The sequence below is a fragment of the Galleria mellonella genome, unplaced genomic scaffold, assembly GCF_026898425.1.
Source record: "Galleria mellonella isolate WM207_F2 unplaced genomic scaffold, CSIRO_AGI_GalMel_v1 utg312, whole genome shotgun sequence".
Classification (NCBI taxonomy): Eukaryota; Metazoa; Arthropoda; class Insecta; order Lepidoptera; family Pyralidae; genus Galleria; species Galleria mellonella.
Window position 1 is genome coordinate 2,048,173 of NW_026442074.1, and position 24,328 is coordinate 2,072,500.

At 37.9% G+C, this 24,328-nt stretch overlaps 2 protein-coding genes across 2 annotated transcripts in view; one reads left to right on the forward strand and one right to left on the reverse strand.

Annotated features, from left to right (window-relative positions):
* LOC113520121 (nucleoporin 88) overlaps positions 1–15,576 on the forward strand; it is a 160,901-nt gene extending 145,325 nt beyond the window's left edge. Inside the window, exons 3-15 of the mRNA XM_052895876.1 lie at positions 933–1,046; positions 2,277–2,489; positions 3,229–3,397; positions 4,284–4,406; positions 4,828–4,927; positions 5,957–6,182; positions 6,685–6,784; positions 7,635–7,788; positions 10,735–10,802; positions 11,628–11,716; positions 12,674–12,830; positions 13,757–13,845; positions 14,713–15,576. Of these exons, the coding sequence (XP_052751836.1) occupies positions 933–1,046; positions 2,277–2,489; positions 3,229–3,397; positions 4,284–4,406; positions 4,828–4,927; positions 5,957–6,182; positions 6,685–6,784; positions 7,635–7,788; positions 10,735–10,802; positions 11,628–11,716; positions 12,674–12,830; positions 13,757–13,845; positions 14,713–14,779 (1,669 nt within the window). The 3' untranslated portion in view covers positions 14,780–15,576. The remainder of the gene's footprint in view (positions 1–932; positions 1,047–2,276; positions 2,490–3,228; positions 3,398–4,283; positions 4,407–4,827; positions 4,928–5,956; positions 6,183–6,684; positions 6,785–7,634; positions 7,789–10,734; positions 10,803–11,627; positions 11,717–12,673; positions 12,831–13,756; positions 13,846–14,712) is intronic.
* A 1,619-nt stretch (positions 15,577–17,195) lies between these two features.
* The window catches only part of LOC113520516 (sarcoplasmic calcium-binding protein), a 19,486-nt gene continuing 12,353 nt past the window's right edge, over positions 17,196–24,328 (reverse strand). The window contains exons 2-6 of the mRNA XM_031908438.2: positions 24,056–24,259; positions 22,725–22,886; positions 21,919–22,059; positions 20,683–20,802; positions 17,196–19,050 (exon numbers count right to left, since the gene is read on the reverse strand). Of these exons, the coding sequence (XP_031764298.2) occupies positions 18,940–19,050; positions 20,683–20,802; positions 21,919–22,059; positions 22,725–22,886; positions 24,056–24,259 (738 nt within the window). The 3' untranslated portion in view covers positions 17,196–18,939. The remainder of the gene's footprint in view (positions 19,051–20,682; positions 20,803–21,918; positions 22,060–22,724; positions 22,887–24,055; positions 24,260–24,328) is intronic.

The following is a 24,328-nucleotide window of genomic DNA, read 5'->3' on the forward strand; positions in this document are numbered from 1 at the left end:
TTCTTCGGTGAGCGTAACCCTAACTTATAAATCAGGACTTGCACAAAACCAACTTCTAAACGCACGATTAATCCCGGCCGCGGGCAGAAAAAATACACAAAAATGGCCGCCCGTAATCAAATTATTAGCAAAGCCACGGCCACGTAAGGGCGAGACCGCGAATCCTTCCCGGGTATTTATCACAGAGAATAATGAATGAAAACCTTTTTTTTCGGCCGATAATGGGGAACGGCCGAGCACCTGGATACTGGGACGGTTTACGATCTCCTTGGTCATGGAAAATGTATATTCCCTGTGGGATTTTTATTACCCCCACTAATATTATAAATGTATGTGTTTGTTTGTGACATCTTAGCAAGGCTCGACCAATCGTCAGTAAAAATAAAATACACGTAGAATTTAGGATGGAAAATGACATTTTCAAATTTTTTATATTTTTTTTTATATTGATTGATTGAGTGATTGTTGATCTATATACTATATTTTCCCCATATATGTTATGCTTTATATACAAACCCTATAGATACTTTCTTCTTTCGGGCTCTAAAAGTTGACTGGAAGAAATCCCTTCAAAGAGACTTATGAATCTCAACTGTATTTTGTTCAGATACAAATACACACATAACATACATTCTAGGCATACATACAGCCATGTCACATATTTTTATTTATTTATTTTTATGTAACTTAGAATGCCAAACAAGCTGACGGCCCACCTAATGGAAAGTAATAACCGTCGCCTATAGACATGAGCAGTACCATGGACATTGCATAATATACTGTGTCGCCCATGATTCTTTTGTATATGTTATATGTTCATAATTCCTCTGTAAACTGTAAAAATATAATAGTACTACCATATCACTTTTAACAAAATTGACCTCAAGTTATCTTTTTTTTTTAATTAAAAATATTATATGTATAATTTACAGAAGTCACACCCTGGATGAGAGGTTCCTGTACTCGCAGAGTGAAGTGCGCCGCGTACACTGGCATCCCAGCTCGCTGTCACATCTACTGGTGCTGGTGTCTGATAATACTATCAGGTAACTATACCAAACATACACATCTGTCACGCCTGTCTCCCATTAGATTAGGCAGAAATAATGGAACGTCAAATGCTTCCATTCAAACATGCCTCTTTCGCTTCTTCCACATTCATCAGTCTTTTTATTTATGCTCACCGGGTACATTTAATTTAGCCCTTCTTCAGCATGTCGTCTACTTGGTCGACATACATCCGTCTAGGGGGGCCCCTATCGATATTTCCATTCATTCTTGCTCGATAAATCTCTTTTCTAATTCTTCTTTCATTCATCCTCTACAAATATAATAGCAATACCGTAACAATAAATCATCAACATCATCATTTGCTAATCATTGCTAACATTGTTATTACTGTATGTTTTAGTGCAATAAAGAATATATATATCATGAAAGTTAACTGTCCACTGCTGAACATAGTCCTCTCCCAAATGGGTGGACAGTCGCATTTAGGCTTTGATGATGTTGAATGATGATGATGAAAGTTTCCCTAGTTACTTCTTACGACACGCACGGAAAAGGAAGGGGCTCCACTGTTAGTGTTAAAGACGGACTTAATTCTATATAGCATTCTATCCAAGCTGCCTTTGGAAAAACAGAAACATCCATTGGTTGTTTATTTAATTACTTAATCAATTAGGTGAACTTTATAGTCTCCCAATACTCTCTCAGGAAAACAGCAGTACTAGAACAGAGGGAGACTTTGTACAAAAGTCGTTTGCTTGAGTACCTCTGTCCCACTCGTGTTTCAACCGTAAAGCAGTTGCGTTTGCATGGCTGGGTTTCAGTTTGAGGGGTGGGATATGGCGTGAATTTACTGGGTACGGAGGAATAACACCTGAGTCCTCAGGAATGGCAACACATGGTGGGTATCATGGGGGAAACAGTATACTCTGTTTTGTCCATGGTACTGCTCATGTCTATATGCGACGGTTACCACTTTCCATCAGATGGGCCGTCAGCTTGTTTGCCATTCTAAGGTGTAAAAAAAAAAATACTGTCACTATCAATTACAATATTAGAAATAACATTTTATATTTTAAATAACTGAACACAATGGCCACCCGATAAAACTCTAACATGTGAAGGCAAATACGTTTATATACTATCTTTTATTATATTTTATTCTATTCTACACAATATCGCGTCTTTCATCGGTGCATGTCCAGTATTGAACGCGATGCTTCTGGATTAAAATATACTTGTTAAATAATGCCATTCTTCGATTCCAGACTATACAACATAGCTCTCAAAAACGGCCCGAAACTGGTGAAGATCTTCACGATCGGTGCCAAACCTTCGAGTCTACTGGCCGGGAAGACCATCCTGGACAGTCTTGGAGACACCGCGGTGGACTTCACACCGACGCCCGATACAGACGCACTCCTCATCTTGAGGGGAAATGGCGATGTTTATATGATGGAATTTGATTTGGAAGGCAAAAGGTAAGACCACTTTATTGTTCAGGGTATTTTAAAATGAGAAGAAGAAAAAATAAGTCCCAAAATCTGTATAGGACCAACACGGGGACAATATATAAATACTTATTATAGATTTACTTCGCCATTAAATAAATACACCAATAAAATCCAAGTCAAGAAATAAACTAAACACATTTGTTCAAAAATAACAAAAATCAGGGTATTCATCCTGACACGTTTGGACCTAAGCCCGTACAGTGTGGTTTCAAAGGAATTTTCTCCAGGTTGAGGAATGAGCTCCTTGACGAAGTTTTCCCTAAATACTACAGTATGGGGTTCTTCAAAAAGGATATATTAAAGTTTCTTTAGGGTCGGCATCGCGCACTTGACTCTAGACCATAGGCTATAGTGACCGTTTACCATCAGATGGATTGTATGCTTATTTACCACCTACGTGGTATAAAACCACCAGAAGGAGACTTTGTACAAAAGTCGTTTGCTAGGATACCTCTGTCCCATTCATGTTTTAACCGTAAAGCAGTTGTGTTTGCATGACTTTGTTTCGGTTTGAAGGGTGAATATGGCTTGAATTTATAGGGTACAGAGGAATAACACCTGAGTCTTCAGGAATGGCAACGCATGGGTATCATGGACGAAACAGTATACTCTGTTATGTCCATAGCACTGAACATGAGCTATAATTTATTGGCAATATTCGGCGCTTTGTTCTTTGGTTTTTAACTTTCTAACGATGCTGTTACAGTCCACTGCAGGCGAAACTGTCCGGTCCGCTGGCGATGTACCCACCGGCTGATGATAACTACGGCTCCGAGTCTTGCTCCATAACAGCCCTCGGTGGTGGTGACTCCCCTCCGCTGGTCGTGGTGGCGACTTGCTCCGCCGCGTTGTACCATTGTCTGCTCTTACCCAATGTACGTTCTATTTTTATGGCGTGAACGGTGCGCTGACGGGATACTATTAACTTATGATAGGTAGCAGTCTTAGGTCGTCTATTTTGCTTACTCTATGTTGCAATCTACTCCCAAATAATACACAATGTACCCAATATAATACGCATCCCGTCACCCGTATCAAATAGCGAGTAAGAAATGCCCAAATAAATGAACTGCTGTGGTGAAGATTTACTAAGAATTGACCACGCTGATTTCCAGGGAAGATCTCGTGGAAGTTCGCCCAACACGGTATATCTGGAACCTATGCCCCGCTGGGAATAAAGGTCTCTTCCCCTTACGTCTCAACCTGCCTAGATTAAGAGCTTGATCGGTGATCAGGTTTTAATTTTATCCAAATTGGTTCGATAGTTAAAACTTAAACTAATCTATAAGTATAACCTTTCAGATAAAAAAGGATTTTCTTAATAGGTTTACAACTGACTGAGATCAGTTCTAATTTTTAGGGTTCCGTACCTTCAAAGGAAAAAACGGGACCTATAAGCATCACTTCGTCGTCCGTCCATTCGTTCGTCTGTCTCCCTGTCAAGACCCTTTTTCTTAGAAACGCGTGGAGGTATCAAGATGAAATTAATATGATGAACTCAAATCTGCAATTTCTTAAAACAATGAAAAATCACGCTTCTAAATCGATGCAATCAAAAGATACGACCGTTTATGTTCAATTTATATCGCATATTTTGGTATTCGCAAAGGGAATCAAAACCTATAGGGTACTTCCCGTTGACCTAGAATCATGAAATTTGCCAAGAAGCAACGTCATGTAGCAGAAGTACAAAGATAAAGACTTCCGTATAATGTGAATTCAAAGAAAAAACATTTTTTTTTTCCTATCTCTTTCTTCTAGCCATCAGACAAAGAGAACGGCGATAGCCACGCACTGTACGTAGTGGAAGCTGTGGAGCTGAACATCGTGCTGAACCCTGATGACGTCAATATGCAGCATTCCTATCCAGTGCACCTGTACCCAGTAATTATGATTTTTTTTATTGACTGATAATGGAATAGTAACTCCGCCTGCACTATCGGTATACGCTGGCAGGACACCAGTTAAGTATAATATAAGATAAAGTAAGATCAGTTGGTCCATCGTGACAAATTCTTCAAGAAGCCTATTATTATCATCATCATCTCCGCAATCTATGCCCAGCAGTGGGCAGATAAAGCCTCCCCCATAAACTGCCATACAGAACGGTCCTTAGCCACCTGCATCCACTGACTCCCAATTATTAGCGTCCCTCTTGAAACATCTCTAAAGCCTGACTGCGGTTGCCAGTCCGCCTGCCAAGTGTAGCAACTACTGGCAAAACCCCCCAAGGTTATGTTCAGCAGTGGACAGTTAAAGACTGATATAAAAATGAAGTTACTAAAAAAAATTTTTGTTTTTTCAGTGCACGAATAATACATATGCGTGTATGCACGCAGGCGGCGTGCATACGGTCACGCTGCCGCTGCTTGCCCACTTGAGGGATTACGCATTGGCCTCAGAAGGTATTTTTTTTACTAATAACAAATAAAACAAGTGATGATGACCTTAACAGTGCAGCGGTTAAACATACCGCCTCACCTTCCAATGGTCATGGGTTCGAATCCCAGTCAATGCCAATATTTGTATTTGATGCACACAAAACTCTTAACTAGTAAAAAGTACTATTGACTAGCGAAGTTAGTCAAAAGTACTATTAACTAGCGAAGTCAGTCAAAAGTACTATTGACTAGCGAAGTCAGTCAAAAGTACTATTGACTAGCGAAGTCAGTCAAAAGTACTATTGACTAGCGACGTCAGTCAAAAGTACTATTGACTAGCGAAGTCAGTCAAAAGTACTATTGACTAGCAAAGTCAGTCAAAAGTGGTTTTGATAGAAAATTATTGGTTATTAGTACTTTTGACTGCAAATTTGCGGTTAGGTTAGGTACTTTTAACTGTTATTTTAGATTTAAGTACTTTTGACTGATTTTGCTAGTCAATAGTACTTTTGACTGGTTAAGAGTTTTGACTGCAACATATTCATGACACAGAAGTCGTTGTGTTATATGAAACTCAGCATTAAGGATAGTGACGCGAGAAGAAAGTGTCTACCAACATATGAATTAATTATTTAATGATTTATTTATTCAAACTTCACCAGAGGGAGACTTTGTGCAAAAGTCATTTGCTTGGACACCTCTGTCTCATTCGTGTTTCTACCGTGAAACTGTTATGTTTGCATGGCTGTGTTTCAGTTTGAAAGGTGGGATATGGCAGTGAATTTACAGGGTATAGAGGAATAATACCTGGGTCCTCAGGAATGGCAACGCATGAGGGGTATCATGGGCGAAACAGTTATGTTGTTATGTCCATGGTACTGCTCATGTCTATCGGCGACGGTTACCACGTTCCATCAGACAGGCCGTCAGCTTGTTTACCATTCTAAGTTGCTTAAAAAAATCCATTGTTACAAACTTTCGTATTTATAATATTAATAAGATCTACCTGAGCGAAGCCGGGGCGGGTAGCTTGTATATAAATAAATTTTACAGAGGACTCGGAGACGGTGCTGTCAGCGATATGCTCGAAGTCGAGCGTGGCGCGCCACCTGGTGTGCACGAGCGGTCCCAGCGGTCCCAGTGATCCCAGTGATCCCAACGGTCCCGGCGGTCTCAGCGCTGCTGACGGCCGCTTCCGTCCGCCGGTGGCGCTAGCTCTGTCGGCGCCGCCGCTGCCCGCGCTACTCATACTGTGCGAGGATGGGACATTACTCACCAGGTACACTTCTGAACATAGGACTCGTTAATAGAAAGGTGAGGGAGGGTGTTGCAGTAGTTATTATACTTGGCAAGCGAGTTGGCAACCGCATTTAGGCTTTTGCTTTTAACCGCATTCCCTCTTAACATATCAATGTTAAGAGGGACGTATCACTCCATATTACAAAGTCCCTACCCATCAGGTGGAAAATAATTAATAATAAAGTCTAAGGTCCCCATTACCAGCAATATATTGCTGGGATATACCCTTTCAAGTCTCGTTCCAATTCCCGGATGTACGGTTCTCCTGGAAACCGTCGTGGTTAATTCTTGTAGGAGTTTTCACGAAGGACTGACTGATCTATTTTCATCGTCACCTATCACCTCTCACTGGTCCCAGCACAGGCGGGGTTACCATTTCATTTTCAACTCATTAAAAATGTTTTAGACAAGTCTGTCTAAGGTTATAGTTAAAAATATATTAATATATTTATTAGTACAATAATTATAATATTACATTACAGAACACTAGAACCGTACGACTTGGAGGAACAGCTGTACAAAGAAATGCAATTGAAAAATCCGGCGCTGGACCAAGATGACATCAGCGTTATACTGAAAGAGGTAAATGTGTATTGCAACTTTTTCTATACTTAGGTACATGCCACACTATACTCAACGCGTTGTAGTATGTTACGAATGACAGCTGTCAGTTTACACTATGACAGTTCGTGTGGAGGTGTCGCCCTCTAGTCTCAAGGATTTCTAGTTCACCTTCGTCACACATGAATGGAAGCACCACGCCGGCATACACAGACCAACAATATATGCCGGCTGCAAACCCAGTGACCCGGAGGTCGTCACCTCCGGAGTTGAAGCCTCTACTGGGAACTAGTCTACTGGGAACGGCTTATCCAGAAGCAGGGGACTACAGATATCTTAAACCGCGGGATATCGTCAAGGTAACACGAAGGATCTATGAAATGATGGTATAAGGCAGGGGGAAGCACAAAAGATCTCAATGGGTCGACGTGCAACAGCTTAGCTGACCCAATATGCGAATATAAGATAAGATAATATATGGGGTACGCCCCGAGGCCTCTACCTCACCCGCCCACACATCATCCGGCGGGCTAGAGAAGACCATATTGTTTGTTGTTGAATGGAAGATGCGATCCTTCAACGCAATCCAGTGAATTGGGCGTATTAGCCCCTAGAAAAAAAGCACACATGCACACACACACGCACGCACACGCACGCAAGCACGCACGCACGATCACACTCACACACAAACACACGCACATGCTAAATTTTTTACTCAGAACTATATTTAATGAAAATTTTGATTTTTATATATTATTGTACATTATTATGTACAATAAGTGAATAAGTGATAATTGTAGAGGACAAAATCGATGATAATGCAGTTTTACCCTTAATGAGTTTTACTAATGTAATGGTTACTTTCCCGCAGCGCCAGAAGGTGTCGTTCACGGCGATCATACAGGAGATCCTGGCGCGGCAGGTGTCGCAGCCGCTGCTGCACGCCGCCGCATCACACGAGCCCAGCCCGCAAGAGACCCTGCAGGTGATACAGCCTTATTATTCCTTTACCAGCTTTTTGACCGGTACTTGGTCGAATTAAAAAAACCAATGTAATAGACTTCATCTGGATAAAAACATTTAAAGTTCTTAGGTCTTCTATTGCATATAAACATACAGACAGGAATTTATAATTATTATATAATAATTAATTCAATTAATTAATTAATTAATATATTTAAAAAAATATAGAAATGTAGCTTTTACTTACACTCCTCGCAAAAATTAAGGGAACATAAAAATTTTTGAAATTTTTAGGTGATTTTCAACAGGCTGTATTTCAGTGAAAAAAATCGTACAGGAAATTTAAAAAAAGGGTTTTGAGCTTGAAAACTCTAGTTTTAGATTTTTTGCGTAAAAAAAATTTTTGAGCTACCATGTTCCATCGCTGAAAATAAATTTTTTCTAAATATTCGTTTTTCACTCTATGGGCATGGAAAAATTTTTTCGAGCTACTCCATTGTATGGTCTCTTAGCGTGTTTATTCAGCTTCAAAAATCGCTGGATCGCTATTGAATTTGTTCCGAGATATCGAACTTTGAATATCCTTTTCCATTCAACTGCTAATATCTCTGGAACTAATGGTCGCACAGCAAGCTGCCGAGTTTCTTTTCATAAAATTTCCAATTAAGCACAGTCAATAGTTAGTGTATAAAAAATTTTTTTCCTACTCTAACATTGAATTGAAAAAAGTGGAAAAAAGTTACTTTTTCTCCTTTTTTGGTTACTTGGCTGTATCTTCGCTAATATGGGCGGGAAAGCTAAGGTTTGAGGAAAATTTTACAGTCTATTGTTCCTTAAAGTTGGAGCGATCGGTTCAACGGTTTTTCCCGGACCAATTGATTGAAATTTTGGAAAAAATAAGGGAACAAGGTTTTTGCCTTAAACTCACCCTAATCCATTCAAAAATCAATAATTTCATTTGTTTTTCCATCAAAAAAATTCATTATCAAAACAAAAATCAAGAAAAAAATTTTTTTTTTTTTTCACTGTAATAAAATTTATAATCAGTTACTTACTTATTTCCGAAGCCATAGACACTTTAAAACCTTAATTTCCCTTTAAAAACATTAAAAATATCAGTATATTTGGGCTACAGTTTCGAGTCGAATTCCTTTAGTGATTGTTCGGAACACTCTCAATGCTAGACGTTATATTGACCGAATCTTATATACAGGTAATATAATGGATAATTCAGGCCTCATACGGCAAATATCACCCGTCGATTTTTTCAGAGAAACAACATTAGATTGTTGAGGCATCCTGCAATGAGTCCTGATCTGAATCCAATACAAACACAACTGTCAAAATTATCCCAATTTGAATAATTTTGCAGCATTAGAAAATGCTTTGATAAGAGTTTGGCGTCAGATCCCTCAACGGATGATCCGAAATTGCATTTCGAATATGCGACAAAGATTGCAACGACTCGATACTAAACACGATACACACACACACACACACTTTAGAAAATGAGTTTGGAGTCATTAAATTTGACGAACCATGGGGTCTCATTTCTTCTAAAAATTACTTACACAACACTAACACACACACTCTTCAGAAAATGAGTTTGGAGTCGAAATACTGCGGAGCTGACGAACCACAGGGTCTCATTTTTTCTGAAGAATCCCATATCATAAACACGTGCGTGTAAATGTGCAACCTCCACGTGGTATGCTTTGTAATAATGCCGGCGGTAAATCGATCATCAATAAGTTTTTGTCAAAAACTTTATATCGAAAAAAAAAATTTTTGTAAACTTTTTTCGACTTTTCAAAAAAAAATTTTTCTTAAAAATTTTCTTGATTTTTTTTAATAATGAATTTTTAAAAAAACAAAAATTGAGTAAAAAGTGAAAAACAAATGAAATTATTGATTTTTGAATGGATTAGGGTGAGTTTAAGGGACAAAAACCTTGTTCCCTTATTTTTTCCAAAATTTCAATCAATTGGTCCGGGAAAAACCGTTGAACCGATCGCTCCAGGGATTTAGGGGTTCTTTAAGGAACAATAGGTAAAATCAAAAGCTTCCAGCCCAGCGAAGTATTTCCAAAAAAGGAGAAAAAGTAACTTTTTTCCACTTTTTTCAATTCAATGTTAGAGGTGGAAAACAATTTTTTTCTTCACTAACTTGACTGTCTTAATTGGAAATTTTATGCAGATAAAGAAACTCGGCGCCCGCTTGCTGTGCGACCAGTAGTTCCAGAGATATTAGCAGTTGAATGGAAAAGGATGCTTTTGCATTCAAAGTTCGATATCTCGGAGACAAATGGTCGTAATTGAGCCATCCAAAGCGATTTTTGAAGCTGAATAAACACGCTAAGAGACCTATACAATGGAGTAGCTCGAAAAAAATGCCGTGAAAAAGAAACCTAGAAAATTTGAAAAAAATTATTTTCAGCTTTGTTTGAACCATGGGGAGCTCAAAAAATTTTTTTTACAAAAAATCTGAAAACTAGAGTTTTCAAGTCAAAACCCTTTTTTTAAACTGTACGATTATTTTTCACTGAAATACAGCCTGTTGAAAATCACCCAAAAATTTCAAAAATTTTTATGTTCCCTTAATTTTTGCGAGAAGTGTATTTATTTATTTATTATTACCTGCAGTTTACAGATGATCAAACTCCAACATACTACAGGTAATTACAATTTGTAGGTACATGTCAAGTTATTTACAATAATTAATACTAATAATAAACTATAAAAGATTACGATTATATTCAATTATCATAAAATAATAATAATAATAATAAAGCATAATAATTGCTTTGTCTATTGCTATTGTCTATTGCTCGTATTAAGACCCATTATATAAAATTTTCATAAAAAACACCCAAGTATAGATATCATTGATATCTTCCAGACATTATAGCTTAGAATGGTCAAGCGCTGGTGGCTGCGCGGCGAATGGACATAACAGAGTGTTTCACCCGGCAACATTCCTGAGGCCGCAGTTATTCCCGCTGTAAGCAGCCATAAGCTTTGGCTGCGCTTACAGCGCTGAGACTGAGCAGCACGCCACGTGGCTCGCTGATCTACAGGTATCACTACACGGACAGACTGAAGGATATTCATTAATTTATTTCAACAGCAGCTTTCCATCGTCATCTTGCCGCTTATTTTAGAGGGGGTGAAGTCAGATCTCCGCGTGGCCCCGGCATAGAATAGGCCACGTCCCACAGGCGTTCCCTCTTGAAAGATAATACAGCTTGGGGTTCTTCAAAAAGGGGACATTAAGGTTTCTTATGGGTCTGTAACGCACGCTTGATATCGTTGGTGTTATAGGCGTCGATAGGCTATGGTAACCCCGTTTACCATCTGACTGGTCATATGCTTGTTTACCACCATAGTTGTATAAGAAAACCATCCATTAAAAATCATGATTACAATATATTATTATTATTTCAACAGGGTTCCCTAGAGAATACAGCTTGGGGTTCTTCAAAAGGGGGATTGTTAGCAACGCGCGGAGTTTGACAGCCCCATTGCTAGCAATATATCAATCCCTTATAGCAATGGAGGTCGACCTCCACGCGGTTCGATCTCCACCCCTGGAAACCATCGTGCTGAATCCCAGATGTATTCATCATGATGGGCTAATTGACCTGCTTTTTCATTCTCACCTATCATCTCTCACTGGTGCCCCGCTAGCGTATATCGATAGCGCAGGCGAGGTTACCATTCCATTATCATTCATAAAAAAAAAATTAATTTTTGTCTGACTGTCTATGAGAATTAAAATTTTATAATGGATAGTAATTAAGGGGGGGGGAAGGGATTATTAGTAATGAAGATTAGTAACTTATTGTTACTATTATTTTAAAAAAAAATGTACTAGGTTCATCAAAATTATTATAATGTAACAGGTAGAGGTGAATGACACCCAACTGCAGTCGAGCGTGCTGAGAGAGAAGTGCGTACTAGCTGAGAAACACCAAGACGACATTAAATACAGGTACGTAACACGACAAAGTTGTATTTTTTTTTTAATATATATTAGATAGATAGATAGATAATTTATTTACAAAAGCAAAGTGAAAAAAGATAAAAAAAAAGATACATGTACAAAAGATTAAAAAAAAAAACAAAAACAAAATGAGAATGTGTTTATTAGTAAAAATTGTTTTTTTCTTCACGCGTGTGCCACAGTAATACAAAATGGCCACGACTCAGCTTATTGCTTTGCCCTAAAAAGAGCAAAACACTGATATTCTGTTGTGGCCAAAAGTGAGCCGCGAAATATCACTGAAAAAAAAAATAATAAAAAAGAAAGAAATATAGATCAAATCCTAAATCCAAATATAGACAAAAACCTCTTAATAATGTATTACCTCTTAACTTGGCGAGAATAAAGACACATGGAAAGGTCGCAGTGTCACAGACATTTCTGCCTTAAAAAAGCACGTCTTTCAATAATAATACCTCATAACTCTTTTTATTTATGCATTTTTTTTTTAGAATACCAATTAAGCTGACGGCCCACCTGATGGAGAATGGTAACCGTTGCCTATAGATATGAGTAGTACCATGGACATAACAGAGTATACTGTTTCGCCCATGATACTTCTCATGCGTTGCCATTCCTGAGGACTCAGGTGTTAATCCTGTGTACCCAGTAAATTCACTGCCATATCCCACCCTTCAAACCGAAACACAGTCGTGCAAACACAACTGCTTCACGGTTGAAACACGAATGGGACAGAGGTGCCCAAGCAAACGACTTTTGTACAAAGTCTCCCTCTGTATATATATAAATGCACTATAGAGAAAAAGATAGTATGTATGAGCTATAAACATTTGCAAATTTAAAAATATTTTTCGAAAACTGTCAAATAGCGAATTATCCATTTGTTTACATTTTCATTAAGTTTAATTGAAACAAACTATAAAATATTAACCGTCCACTGCCCAGGTGTTCAGCAGTCATCCGCCGCCTCCGAGCTGGCTGCGGACCGTCGGCTGCTGAGCGTGCCCTGATAAGAGAACTGGAGGTGCACCGCGCCCGTGGCGACCAGCTCGCAGACCAGCTGCGGCTGCTGCAACATCACGCACAGCACAAGAGCCACGAGGTAACCACTGGAGGGAGACACTGTATAACAGTCGTTTGCAGGCGGGGAAGGGATTGCTAGGGATACATGGTATATTACTATCTGCGATTGCTGCAACATCACTCACAGCACAAGAGCCACGAGGTAACCACTGGAGGGAGACACTGTACAACAGTCAAAAGGAAAGGGATTGCTAGGAATATATGGTATGTTACTATCTACGATTGCTTCAACATCACACACAGTACAAGAACCACAAGGTAACTACTGGAGGGAGACACTGTATAACAGTCGTTTGTAGGCGGGAAAGGGATTGCTAGGGATACATGGTATATTACTATCAGGTCGAACTCCACGCTGTCCGTCTCTCTGGTTTTATGAGATGGAATGCAATGGTAACTCCGCCTGCGCTGTCAGTATACGCTGGCAAATCAAATCAGTTGGCCCATCATGGCCAATTGACTAGAAATTAACCGCGATGGTTTCTGCAGAAAGCTGCGTGGAGGTCGCCCCGACAAGATATATTGCTAGGAATTATATATTATTCTCAATTTCGTGTATAATATAGTATACATCATATATGTGTAAGTATATTTATTATTCATATATATTTATTTGTTTATATATGTAATTTTAGTATGTATGTATATCAATAATTACTAGTACCGCATTCGAGTATTCTGACACTTCCCTACGGTTGACTGGGAGAGAGTGCTTTTAGCATTAAGTCTGCCATGTACACATATTTGTACTAATGAATAAATAAATAAATAAATGAAGCCTCTACTCTGCCAAGCATGACAACTACTGGCAAAACCCCTTATTTGGAGGATGCCTATGTTCAGCGGTGGACAGTTAAAAGTTGTCATGATGATGATGATGGTGAAGTAGCTACTCGTCATCACTAATTGTGCCTGTTTTTAAAATGTCCCATTTAATATTTACAGTTAAAGCAGTGGCAAGAAGACTACAAAAAGAAAGACATAGCTCTCGGGAAATCGCACAGCGACACAATATCGTCCATATTACAGCAACAGTGAGTATAAATATATATATATATATATATATATATATATATATATATATATGCGTGCGTGCGTGCGTTCGTGCGTGCGTGCGTGCGTGCGTGCGTGCGTGCGTGTGCGTGCGTGCGTGCGTGCGTGTGCGTGCATACGTGACTAGATATCGTTAATATATTAATTACCTATATCCATAATACTAAAGGGGGTTGGGGCTGTGGCCCGTTAACACAGGTCATTATATTAACCTATTTAGGAGCCCAGTTCTAAAACCACAACTACTGTACCCTTATTATAACCTTTTACTGTAATATTTTTATTAGTTAAGAAACTACAGTTATGTTTTTTACGAATAACATCTCATTTAATTTATAGGCGACGGTTGCCACTTTCCATCTGGTGGGCCGTCAGCTTGTTTGCCATTCTAAGTTGTATAAAAAAAAAAATTTCGGTACCAATATATATATATTCAAAATGTATCTATATTGGGTTCCTCTAGAATATCGATTCCTAAAGTGGGTTCCGTAAAAAAGCCACCAGGGTCCAAATTATTTATACAGTAAAACAATTTCATTTTTCACATTAAAAATTAAAAGAAACGCCAAAATGTTATTCTTTTAAAATATCAGTAATAAAAGCTTTTGTCCTTATTTAAATTAAAGTGTTTTTTATTTATATTTGATTCGTTTGATATGAGGTTCCATAAAATTAAAGAGGTTTCTTCAGGGTCGGCAACGCACGCGTAATGCCCCTGGTATTGCAGGCGTTCATAGGCTACGGTGACCACTTACCATCAGGTGGACCGTATGCTTGTTTACCACCTCAGTGGTATAAAAAAAAGTGGAACTAACATATTTATTACCCATTATTTATACTTGTTCCAGGACCAGCCAAATTTCCACACTCATCGAGGAGACCAAACTGCTTAAAGATCAACTCAGTATTATATAATACTTTGATTTTTCATTTACCTATTTGTTAATTATTTAAATATTAATTTTGAATTTACTCACAAAATTTACTGTACAAAAGAGTTTGCCTTAAAATTATTCAAATAGTAAAATATCTTATATCTCGTAAATTTTTAATACTACATGTGTTTTTTTTTCTGTTCTTAGTGTTTAGTAAACAATGTTGGTGTATCTTTTAGTTCATATATCATTTTTTATACAACTTAGAATGGCAAACAAGCTGACGGTCCACCTGATGGAAAGTGGTAACCGCCTATAGACATGAGCAGTACCGTGAACATAACAGAGTATACTGATTCGCCCATGATACCACCCCATGCGTTGCCATTCCTCAGGGCTCAAGTGTGATTCCTCTGTACCGTGTAAATTCACTGCCATATCCCACCCTTCAAAGTGAAACACAGCCATGTAAACACAACTGCATCACGGTTGAAACACGAATGGGACAGAGGTGCCCGAGCAATCGACTTTTGTACAAAGTCTCCCTCTGATAAAAGTCAATCAATCAATTATTTTAATTCACAAATAGCTAAATTAAAAAAGGTTTTTGTTTAATTTATTACTTTTACTATTTTTTTTAATTTTTATATTACTAATTATATTAAAAAGACATACTAAAATTGTTTACTAAATGTATGTAATTGTAAATATTTTCATACTTTGAATGTATTATGAAAAGAAAAACCTTGAGAAATAAATCCTCCCTGATTATCTGCGTGATTACTGATTAAAAATTTTAATCAAATTGTATGAACATTCTTAAATTCAAATTTTGTTACTGTATTTTTTCAATAAATATAAAAAAAATATAATATAACTTTGTTTTTTATTATGTCCATTTGGTCCCGGCATAGAATAGGCCACCCGTTCCTTTCCCGTATGTGTCGTAAGAGGCGACTAAAGCAACTTATTGGTCGAGGGATGCCTACCTCTTAAAACATCACCAAAGCCTAACTGCATTTGCCAAACTACCTGCCAAGCGTGGCAAACCTTATGGGGAAGTCCTATTTTCAGTACTATTTCCTAACCGATACGACATCGTAACCTTCAAGAAAAGAGCACATTCTTTTTAAAAGGCCGGCAGTACACCTGCAATGTCGTTGGTGTTGTGGGTGATCATGGGCGGCGGTAGTCACTTACCATCAGGTGAGCCGCATGCGCGTTTGCCCCCTGTGTTGTAAAAAAAAGTGGACAGTGTTTAAGAAAGTCACATCTTTATAAATTTTGTAATACCCTCCAATCGTGTTATATTTTACCATTTCCCCCTAATTTAAGACGAACAGACAAAATGGTCATCCTCGGTCTAGCGCGAAACACTGTACGAGTTGCTGTTTTTGTGCCTACTTTGGTCAAAAACGTACCTTTTTTTTTATATAATTTAAAAAGGCAAACAAGCTGACAGCCCACCTGATGGAAAGTGGTAAACGTCACCTATAGACATGAGCAGTACCATAGACATAACAGAGTATACTGTTTAGCCCAAAATACCCCCATGCGTTGCCATTCCTGAGGATTCAGGTGTTATTCCTCCGTACCCTGTAAATTCACGCCATATTCCACTCTTCAAACCGAAACACAGCCATGCAAACAACTGCTTTAGGGTTGAAACACGAATGGGACAGAGGTACTTAAGCAATCGACTTTTGTACAGTCTCCCTCTGGTAAAGTACCTGCTGTGTGGAGAACTGAACCCTCTGGTGGTTTTTTAATTAAATTGTAACAAACATAAAATCAATCATCTTCCCTCGTTATATATAATATTAATTCACATTGATACAGTACCTAAACTCTTCTTAGAGAACCACTCTATCCATTGGTGAAAATAGCATGAAAATCAAAATAGTAGTTTTTGAGTTTATCACGAACAGATGCAGAGGAGGACTTTATTTTATAATATGTTTTATAATATTTATTATAAATTATATAACAATAAAACAAATTTGTCCCTTCAAAACTTTATTGAGATTCCTCACGTATGATAGTCATTCAATAAGGAATGATACCACCAACAGTTTACAAAATAGGAATGCCGATATTCAGACATGACTGTATAGTCTATTTAGACTACAAACTAACATATACATGAATATAGGTATAAACAAATACATTGTACATTCAATTCTTGCACATTATTGGCACATAATTTTATTTTGTATTTGCAAATTTTAGGCAAATCAACACACAATTTTTTTATATTTTCATGAATTCTATTACACAATATTTACATTGTCAATTACAAACTTTAATCGCCTCAATAGATTATAAACAGGGCACTGTTTCACATTGGATATTTCTTATTTCTTCAGTGTTGCCAGTTTAGCACTTTCAGAGCTAAATTATACCATTTCCTTATCCAGCTATCTACATTTAGCTACTGTTCCGAATTTTAGGCTTTTTTTTTTTATTGTTAGGAAGGCAAACGAACAGACGGTCTAACTGATAGAAAGCGGCTACCATTACTCAAGAACACTTTTAAATATTTTTAAAAATATAATACAATTGAAAATATCTTAGCTTCCATAAAAGTTGATGACAAAAAATTATTATTATTCTTAGTATTTTTTTTTTTTAATAATTTGTTATTGTTTGGTGTATAAAAATTTAAGATATTTTACAATTGTTTTATTAATGTAGCTTTTTTCAACTCTACTTGACCCGAAAATCTTTTATCAAATTGGCAACACTGTATGTTTACTTCAACGAGGCCTATAAACAGACACTGTAAATATTCCGTACCATTGTTTCATACTGCAAAAAACAGTATAATTTTCATTAAAACTAATACTCTAATTTTTTTTTAAGTTTATTCCGTCTTTTTAATTCTCTATGACACTACAAAATAAGAGTAAAAATACGAGCTTATACAATAAAAAAAATATAGCTCTTAATTGCACCGGGTAATAATAATTGTTTCACCATAAAATGATTATCTTATAAAAATACATTGTTTTTTATTATTTTTTTAATGTTAATTTTAGTTTATGGAACATAATTATTTTATCTTTGAATCTAGACAAGTGATAAACAAAACTATCGATAGATACATTTTCGCTATCATATGCTTATACATAGGTAGGTACCTTATGATAAAACTAACATTTGGCGTATTCTAAGTTGAGTCATAAATTAAAAAATAAAAGATCATATACCTCTAGATGGAGTGTCTATCAAAAACAGTCAACCAAAAGTCGATTGACGCGTTTTATTCATATTGTACGAAAATCTGAGTGTATAATATTTATAATGAAATAAATATAAATAATGACATTTTGTGTTATGAAAGTATAACTTTTATACTTGTCGAAAAGTGCGCCATTTTTAAATAAAGTTGAATCGTTTTGTCGATGGATTTCTAATTACAGCATCTAGATGTTTATGATTTATTATAAACTTATCGCAAACTGAAACTTGGTAAATATTTAAATTCAATAGTTATAAATACTTATATATGAAGATAATCATTTCAAATGAAAAAAAAAAAAAACAAATTTATAAACATCATTTTTTTATCATATAAAATGACAAACAAACTGACAGTTGCCTGATGGAAAGTGGTAACCGTCGCCTATATATTTTATTCACATAAAGGGCACATTCTTGTAACATGCAACTGCAGTTGTACCCGTTTGTATTTTAGTTGTATTTTGTTAAGAGAGGGACTGACTGAAACCAGCTCTGTGCAGCTGTACACATTGCACTGGGACACTCACAGCGTCAGCTGGGCCAGTTCCTTCTGCCTAATACGAGACTTCTTATATATAATATTATTGTATTTTCTGTTATAACTATTTGTTTTTCTGGCATAAAATATTTTCTATTCTATTCTATAGATATGAACAGTACCATGTATACTATAGAATACGCCATGATGCCCAGGGTACCCCTCATGCGTTGCCATTCCTGAAAACTATAGTGTTTAGCCTCCGTACCTTCTAAATTCACTGCCATATCCCTCTCTTCAAATCAACCATGCAAGCTGCTTCACATTAGCAACGGGTAAAACAGAGATGCCCATGCAAACGACTTTTGTACAAAGTCTCCCTCTAGTGCATACATAAATCGGATATCTACTTCTATTTATTGTGTGTCATTTAAAATTTTTCGAGCAGTCACGTTAGCTTAAATTAATTAAAACAGTTCTCAAACTTCAATCAATGGTCCCCAGAACATTTTTGACACTTTTGCTTCGTCTTCCGTAAAGAAAAAGTCCTTGCCCAGTTTCACGAACTCTTTCATTGATAGTTTGCCATCCTGAAAATAAAATTGATTTTTAATTTAAAAAAATTAGGCGTAGGTAATATAGGTACCCGTTGGGAAAAAGGGAATGTTAGTAATGGGGTCAAATACCTTTGCTTGGTCAACCACCACGTGGTTCCCCTTGGAAACCATCGTGTTTTTTTTTTTTTGTAATGGATTATAATGGAATGGTAACCCCGCCTGTTGCTGCCGATAGCAAGGTTGCCATTCCATTATCATTTATATAAGCTTCCTCTGAACATTGATGGCGGAGAAAAATGTCATCACCCATTTCAGTATCGCCTATACCGGTCAGATGTCTATATTTATTTCGATCGAGTTCTTTATTTCGATATTCATATTTTTTAATGGGTGAAAATGGCATAAATAGGGGGTGATAGATGAGAATAAAAAGGCAGGTCAGTTAGTCCATCGTGCAGAATTCAACGATAAATTAGTCACGATAGTTTTCAGGGGGAACCACGTGGAGGTCGACCTGAAAGGGTATATTGTATCCTCTTGTTGGTGCAACTAATATTATTACCTACCCCTAAACCGTGTGGTCTCGTCATAGAATGAAAGGGATGGTAGCAGCATGCCTCTTATAACATCACCCAGGCCTACCTAACCTAAGTATGGTAGGGGGAAAGGGATTGTTAGTAATGGAGACTGAGAATCCCATTGCTAGCAATATACCCAACCTGGTCGACCTCCTCGCGGTTCCCCCTGGAAACTATCATGGTTAATTCCTGATGAATTCGTCATGATGGACTAACTGGCCTGTTTTCATTCTCATCTATCACCCTTCACTGGTGCTCCGCCAGCGTATACCGTTAGCGCAGGCGGGGTTACCATACCATTTTCATCCGATAAAAAAAAACCTAAGTTTGGTGGGGGGAAGGGATTGTTAGTAATGGGGTCAAATAGATAAATAGATAGATAATTTATTTGCATTACTTACAGCACACAAATTATAACATATATAGATATACATAAACATAAAAGCGAGATAATATAAATAGCCCCATTACTAGTAATATTCCCTGTCAAGTCGACCTCCACGTGGTTCCCCCTGGAAACCGTGGCTAATTCTAGTTGAATTCATCAAGTTGGGCTAACTGACCTGCTTTCATCCTCACCAGTCATCTATCACTGGTGCCCCGCCAGTTTATATCGATAGCGCACACGGGGTTACCATACCATTATCACCCATTAAACCTAAGTGCGGTTACCAACCCGCTTGTCTAGTATGGCAACTATTGGCAAAACCCTCCCAATGGGAGAAGCCTGTGCCCAGCACTGGACAGGATATAACCGATATGATAATCACAGGCCATCACATTTATCAATCGCCGGATCCACAACGGTAAACAATACAAAAGTGCTAGGGGGAGAAGGGATTGTTAGTAATGCGGATTATTAGTTCCATTGCTAATAATATACCCTAACAGGTCGACCTCCCCGTGGTCTCCCCTGGAAACCATCGTGCTGAATTCCAAGTGTATTCATCACGATGGGCTAACTGACCTGCCTTTTCATCCTCACCTATCATCTATCACTGGTGCCCCGCCAGCGTATACCGTTAGCGCAGGCGGGGTTACCATTCCATTATCATACATAAAAAAAAAATACAAAAGTGCTACTAACCCCATTGGTGTCGATGACCGCGAAGGCAACAGCTGCATGCTCATTGTCCAATCCCAAGCACTCGAAGAACAGTTTGAACTCCTTCACAGATATGAAGCCCGACTTGTCTTTATCTACGGCCTGTGAACAATCAAATGTTTACTTGTTTATTTTATTTATTTATTTATTGTACAGAACAGAAACAGACCTGTTTGCAAGTACCTTTATCCAATTTACACGAAAAGGTTTGCTGGAAGAAATCTCTTATTAGAGATAAGCTCGCCTTTGTACATTATGTTTATAATGAATTCTGTTTCACATTATATTTTGTGTACAATAAAGAATATCTTTAAATTGTTAATTTATATGCATCTACTGCTAACTAAAGTCGACTTAAATAATTATAAAACAGTTTAATCAGGAAAAGAGAGAAAGAGATTTTCAGTAAGTGGGACAAGCGACCCCATTGCTAACAATATCCAATCTAAACACGGTCTAAAGAAATAATTCGAGTACTGTACCGCATGTCTACCATCGCATACTATTTATACTGACACTCAAATGGTAAATAAGTTACCATCTCAGTGGTATTAAAAAACCCAAAACAGTCCAGTCTTTATGATGTGATACCTACGCTTAACAGCATTAAATTTTAATTCACTAACGACTACAAATTACAGAGAAATTTTCGGTAAAACAAATTTTGATCGTGCCTTCAACCAAACTGTTTATAATTACTCCTCTCCATCCAAAGGTTGCCTGGAAGAGGTCGCTTTTATTCGCCCATTGTTTTCTCGCTGTGATCATTTCTAGAGATCGCCTCTCATCGATATGGTCACCCATTGATTTCTTAGTATAATATTTTCTTGTAGTTGTTTGTATTTATAATAAGTTTACTATTGTAATCTTTTGGAGGAAACAATAAAGAGCATTTATTTATCCTATTAAATGTCAGTGAAATCCGTATCTAAAATAAATCCGTTGTGTGGTTTAAAAAAGTAAACAGAAAACACACGGAATGCAACTTTGTTTTGTGCTAACTACCTTCTAACTGACCAGGACAAACATTTTGCCGCGTAACGTCATCTACCGGACGAATTTTTCGCATCGGGATAAAAACTCATACATCAAGCTGTGCACATTTACAAAATCCCATCCAAATCGGTTGAGCTACTTCAAAGATTAGCGTAAACGAACATGGGACAACGAACATGGGATTTTTATATCATCATCACCATAAGATTTACATAGACTTACCTTAAATAGATAGGGCAACCAGCGGTGCGCCTTCTTCTTCAACGTCTTGTCATTGAGCACATGATGCATGTCTTCCAAATACTGTTCCACCGTCACAAAGTTGTACGGGTCCACCGCACCCCATTGCTCCTCCCATGTTAGCTGAAATAAATTTTTTACAACTTAGAATGGCAAACAAACTGACAGCTTCATCATCATCATCTTATCATCCATTAACTGTCCACTACTAAACATATCCCCCCCCCCTCCCATAAGGGGGGTTTTGCTAGTAGTATAGTAACTGACGGCTTACCTGATGAAAAATGGTAACCGTCGCCTGCCTAGAAATAATAGAATTTCTAGGTAGGCGACGGTTACCATTTTTCCGGCAACTGATGCATGTGATACCCTTCATACTTATACTCACTTGAAGACTAAAATGCTATGGTTCCGTACCCTGTAATTTCACTGCCATATCTCACCGTTGAAACCAAATCACAGTCATAAAAACACAACTGCTTCACGGCAGAAAAACGGATTAAAGAGATGTATCCACGCAGATGTCTTATAAAAAGTATTCCTTTGGCAAAACTATTACTAGAAATACATTGTGAGCAATACACCCTGTCAGATCGACCAACACATGGTGCCCCTGGAAACTATCATACTGAATTCCAGATGTATTCATCACGATGGGCTAACCGACCTGTCTTTTCATCCTCACCTGTCATCTCTCACTGATACCCCGCGGCGTATACCGTTAGCGCAGGTGGGGATGACATTCCATAGTCATCCATTAAAAAAAAAAACAAATATCCTTTAAATACCTTAATAATATCTGAGAACTCTTTCGCCTGCTGCTCGTCAAGGTGGCCAAGTGACTTGAACCTCTCGGCAAATAAGGCGAAATCATTGAATGAGATCAGTCCGTCCTTGTCTATGTCCAGAATGTTGTGGACGGTGCGCATCTTGCGCCTCCAGAACTCCGACTGTGGATGAGAATAAAAATAATAAAGTTAACTAAAAATTAGGACTGTAAATATTTTTTTTGATTGGTGAAAATGGAATGGTAACCCCGCCTGCGCTAACGGGATACGCTGGCGGAACACCAGTGAAGGGTGATAGATGAGAATGAAAACAGGCCAGTTAGCCCATCATGATGAATTCACAAGAAATTAACCATGATAGTTTCCTGGGGAAAACGCGAGGAGGTCCACCTGGTTGGGTATATTGCTAGCAATGGGATTCTTAGTCTCCATTACTAACAATCCCTTTCCCCCCGAACTGTAAGTATTATAAGCAATAATGGTATAGTAACTTCGCCTACACTATCAGTTTTCGTTGACAGGGAATCAGTATGGAAAGGTGGGTAAGGATAAACTCAGGTCAATCGGCATATCGTTAATTCCTTCAAGAGAGGCGTGATAAAGTGTTCATATTGCTAGGATAGTGTGGGCGACAGTTTATGTCCCATCTTGCGTTCGATCTGCGACCCACACAGATTCCATAATCACTTATCACTAGGTGGCTATTTAGCCAATGTGTAATGTCATTATAAAAAAAGATTCGACTTTGATTGAGGAATCAATTACAATGGTCTCCTGTGGGTACCAAATAGAAGATACCTTTAGGCAGGTGCCTATACAAGTTGGTTATATGTTGATCATTTCGGGTGAATTCATCACAATGGATCATCTGACCTAACTTCATCCTTTTTTATACCACTGAAGTGGCAAACGAGCTTACAGCCCGCCTGATAATAAACGGTTACCAAAGCCTATGAACGGCTGCATTACACGCGCATTGCTGATCCTAAAAAAACCTATCCCATGCTGTAGTATCATCTCACGCTCAAAATAGATTTGAAAAATTAAGGCAGAAGATATATAGAGAAATATTGATTGGGGAAGGGATTATTAGTAATGCGAACTACCAGTCCCATTGCTAGCAATATACCAGATCAATATCAGGTCGATCTCCACGTGGTCCCTCTTGGAAACCCTTGTGCTGACTTCCAGGTGTATTCGTCAGGATTAATTTAATTATCACCTATCATCCTTCACTGGTACCCCGCAAGCGTATACCGTTAGCGCAGGCGGGGCTACCGTTATATTATTATCCATTAAAAAAATAGGTATGAATCATGTACTTGACCTACCCTATCAAAACCCTTGCACTCAGTGTCAGAATCGGAGTCCGATTCGCTGTCGGACTGCTGTTTCCTCCTGTTCTCCTCGGGCCTTCCATGCTGCTTGCTGTAGCTCCTCCTCAGGCTGGACATCTGCTCCGTCAAATCACACTCCCGTTGCTTCTCCTGCAGGAAGCACACGCTCCCATTGCAGACTGGTTTTGTGTGGAGTAACTGAAAATAAAATAGATTCTTTTTATTGTCTATTTTTCATGATAGAATGGCAAATGGGCTGACAGTCCC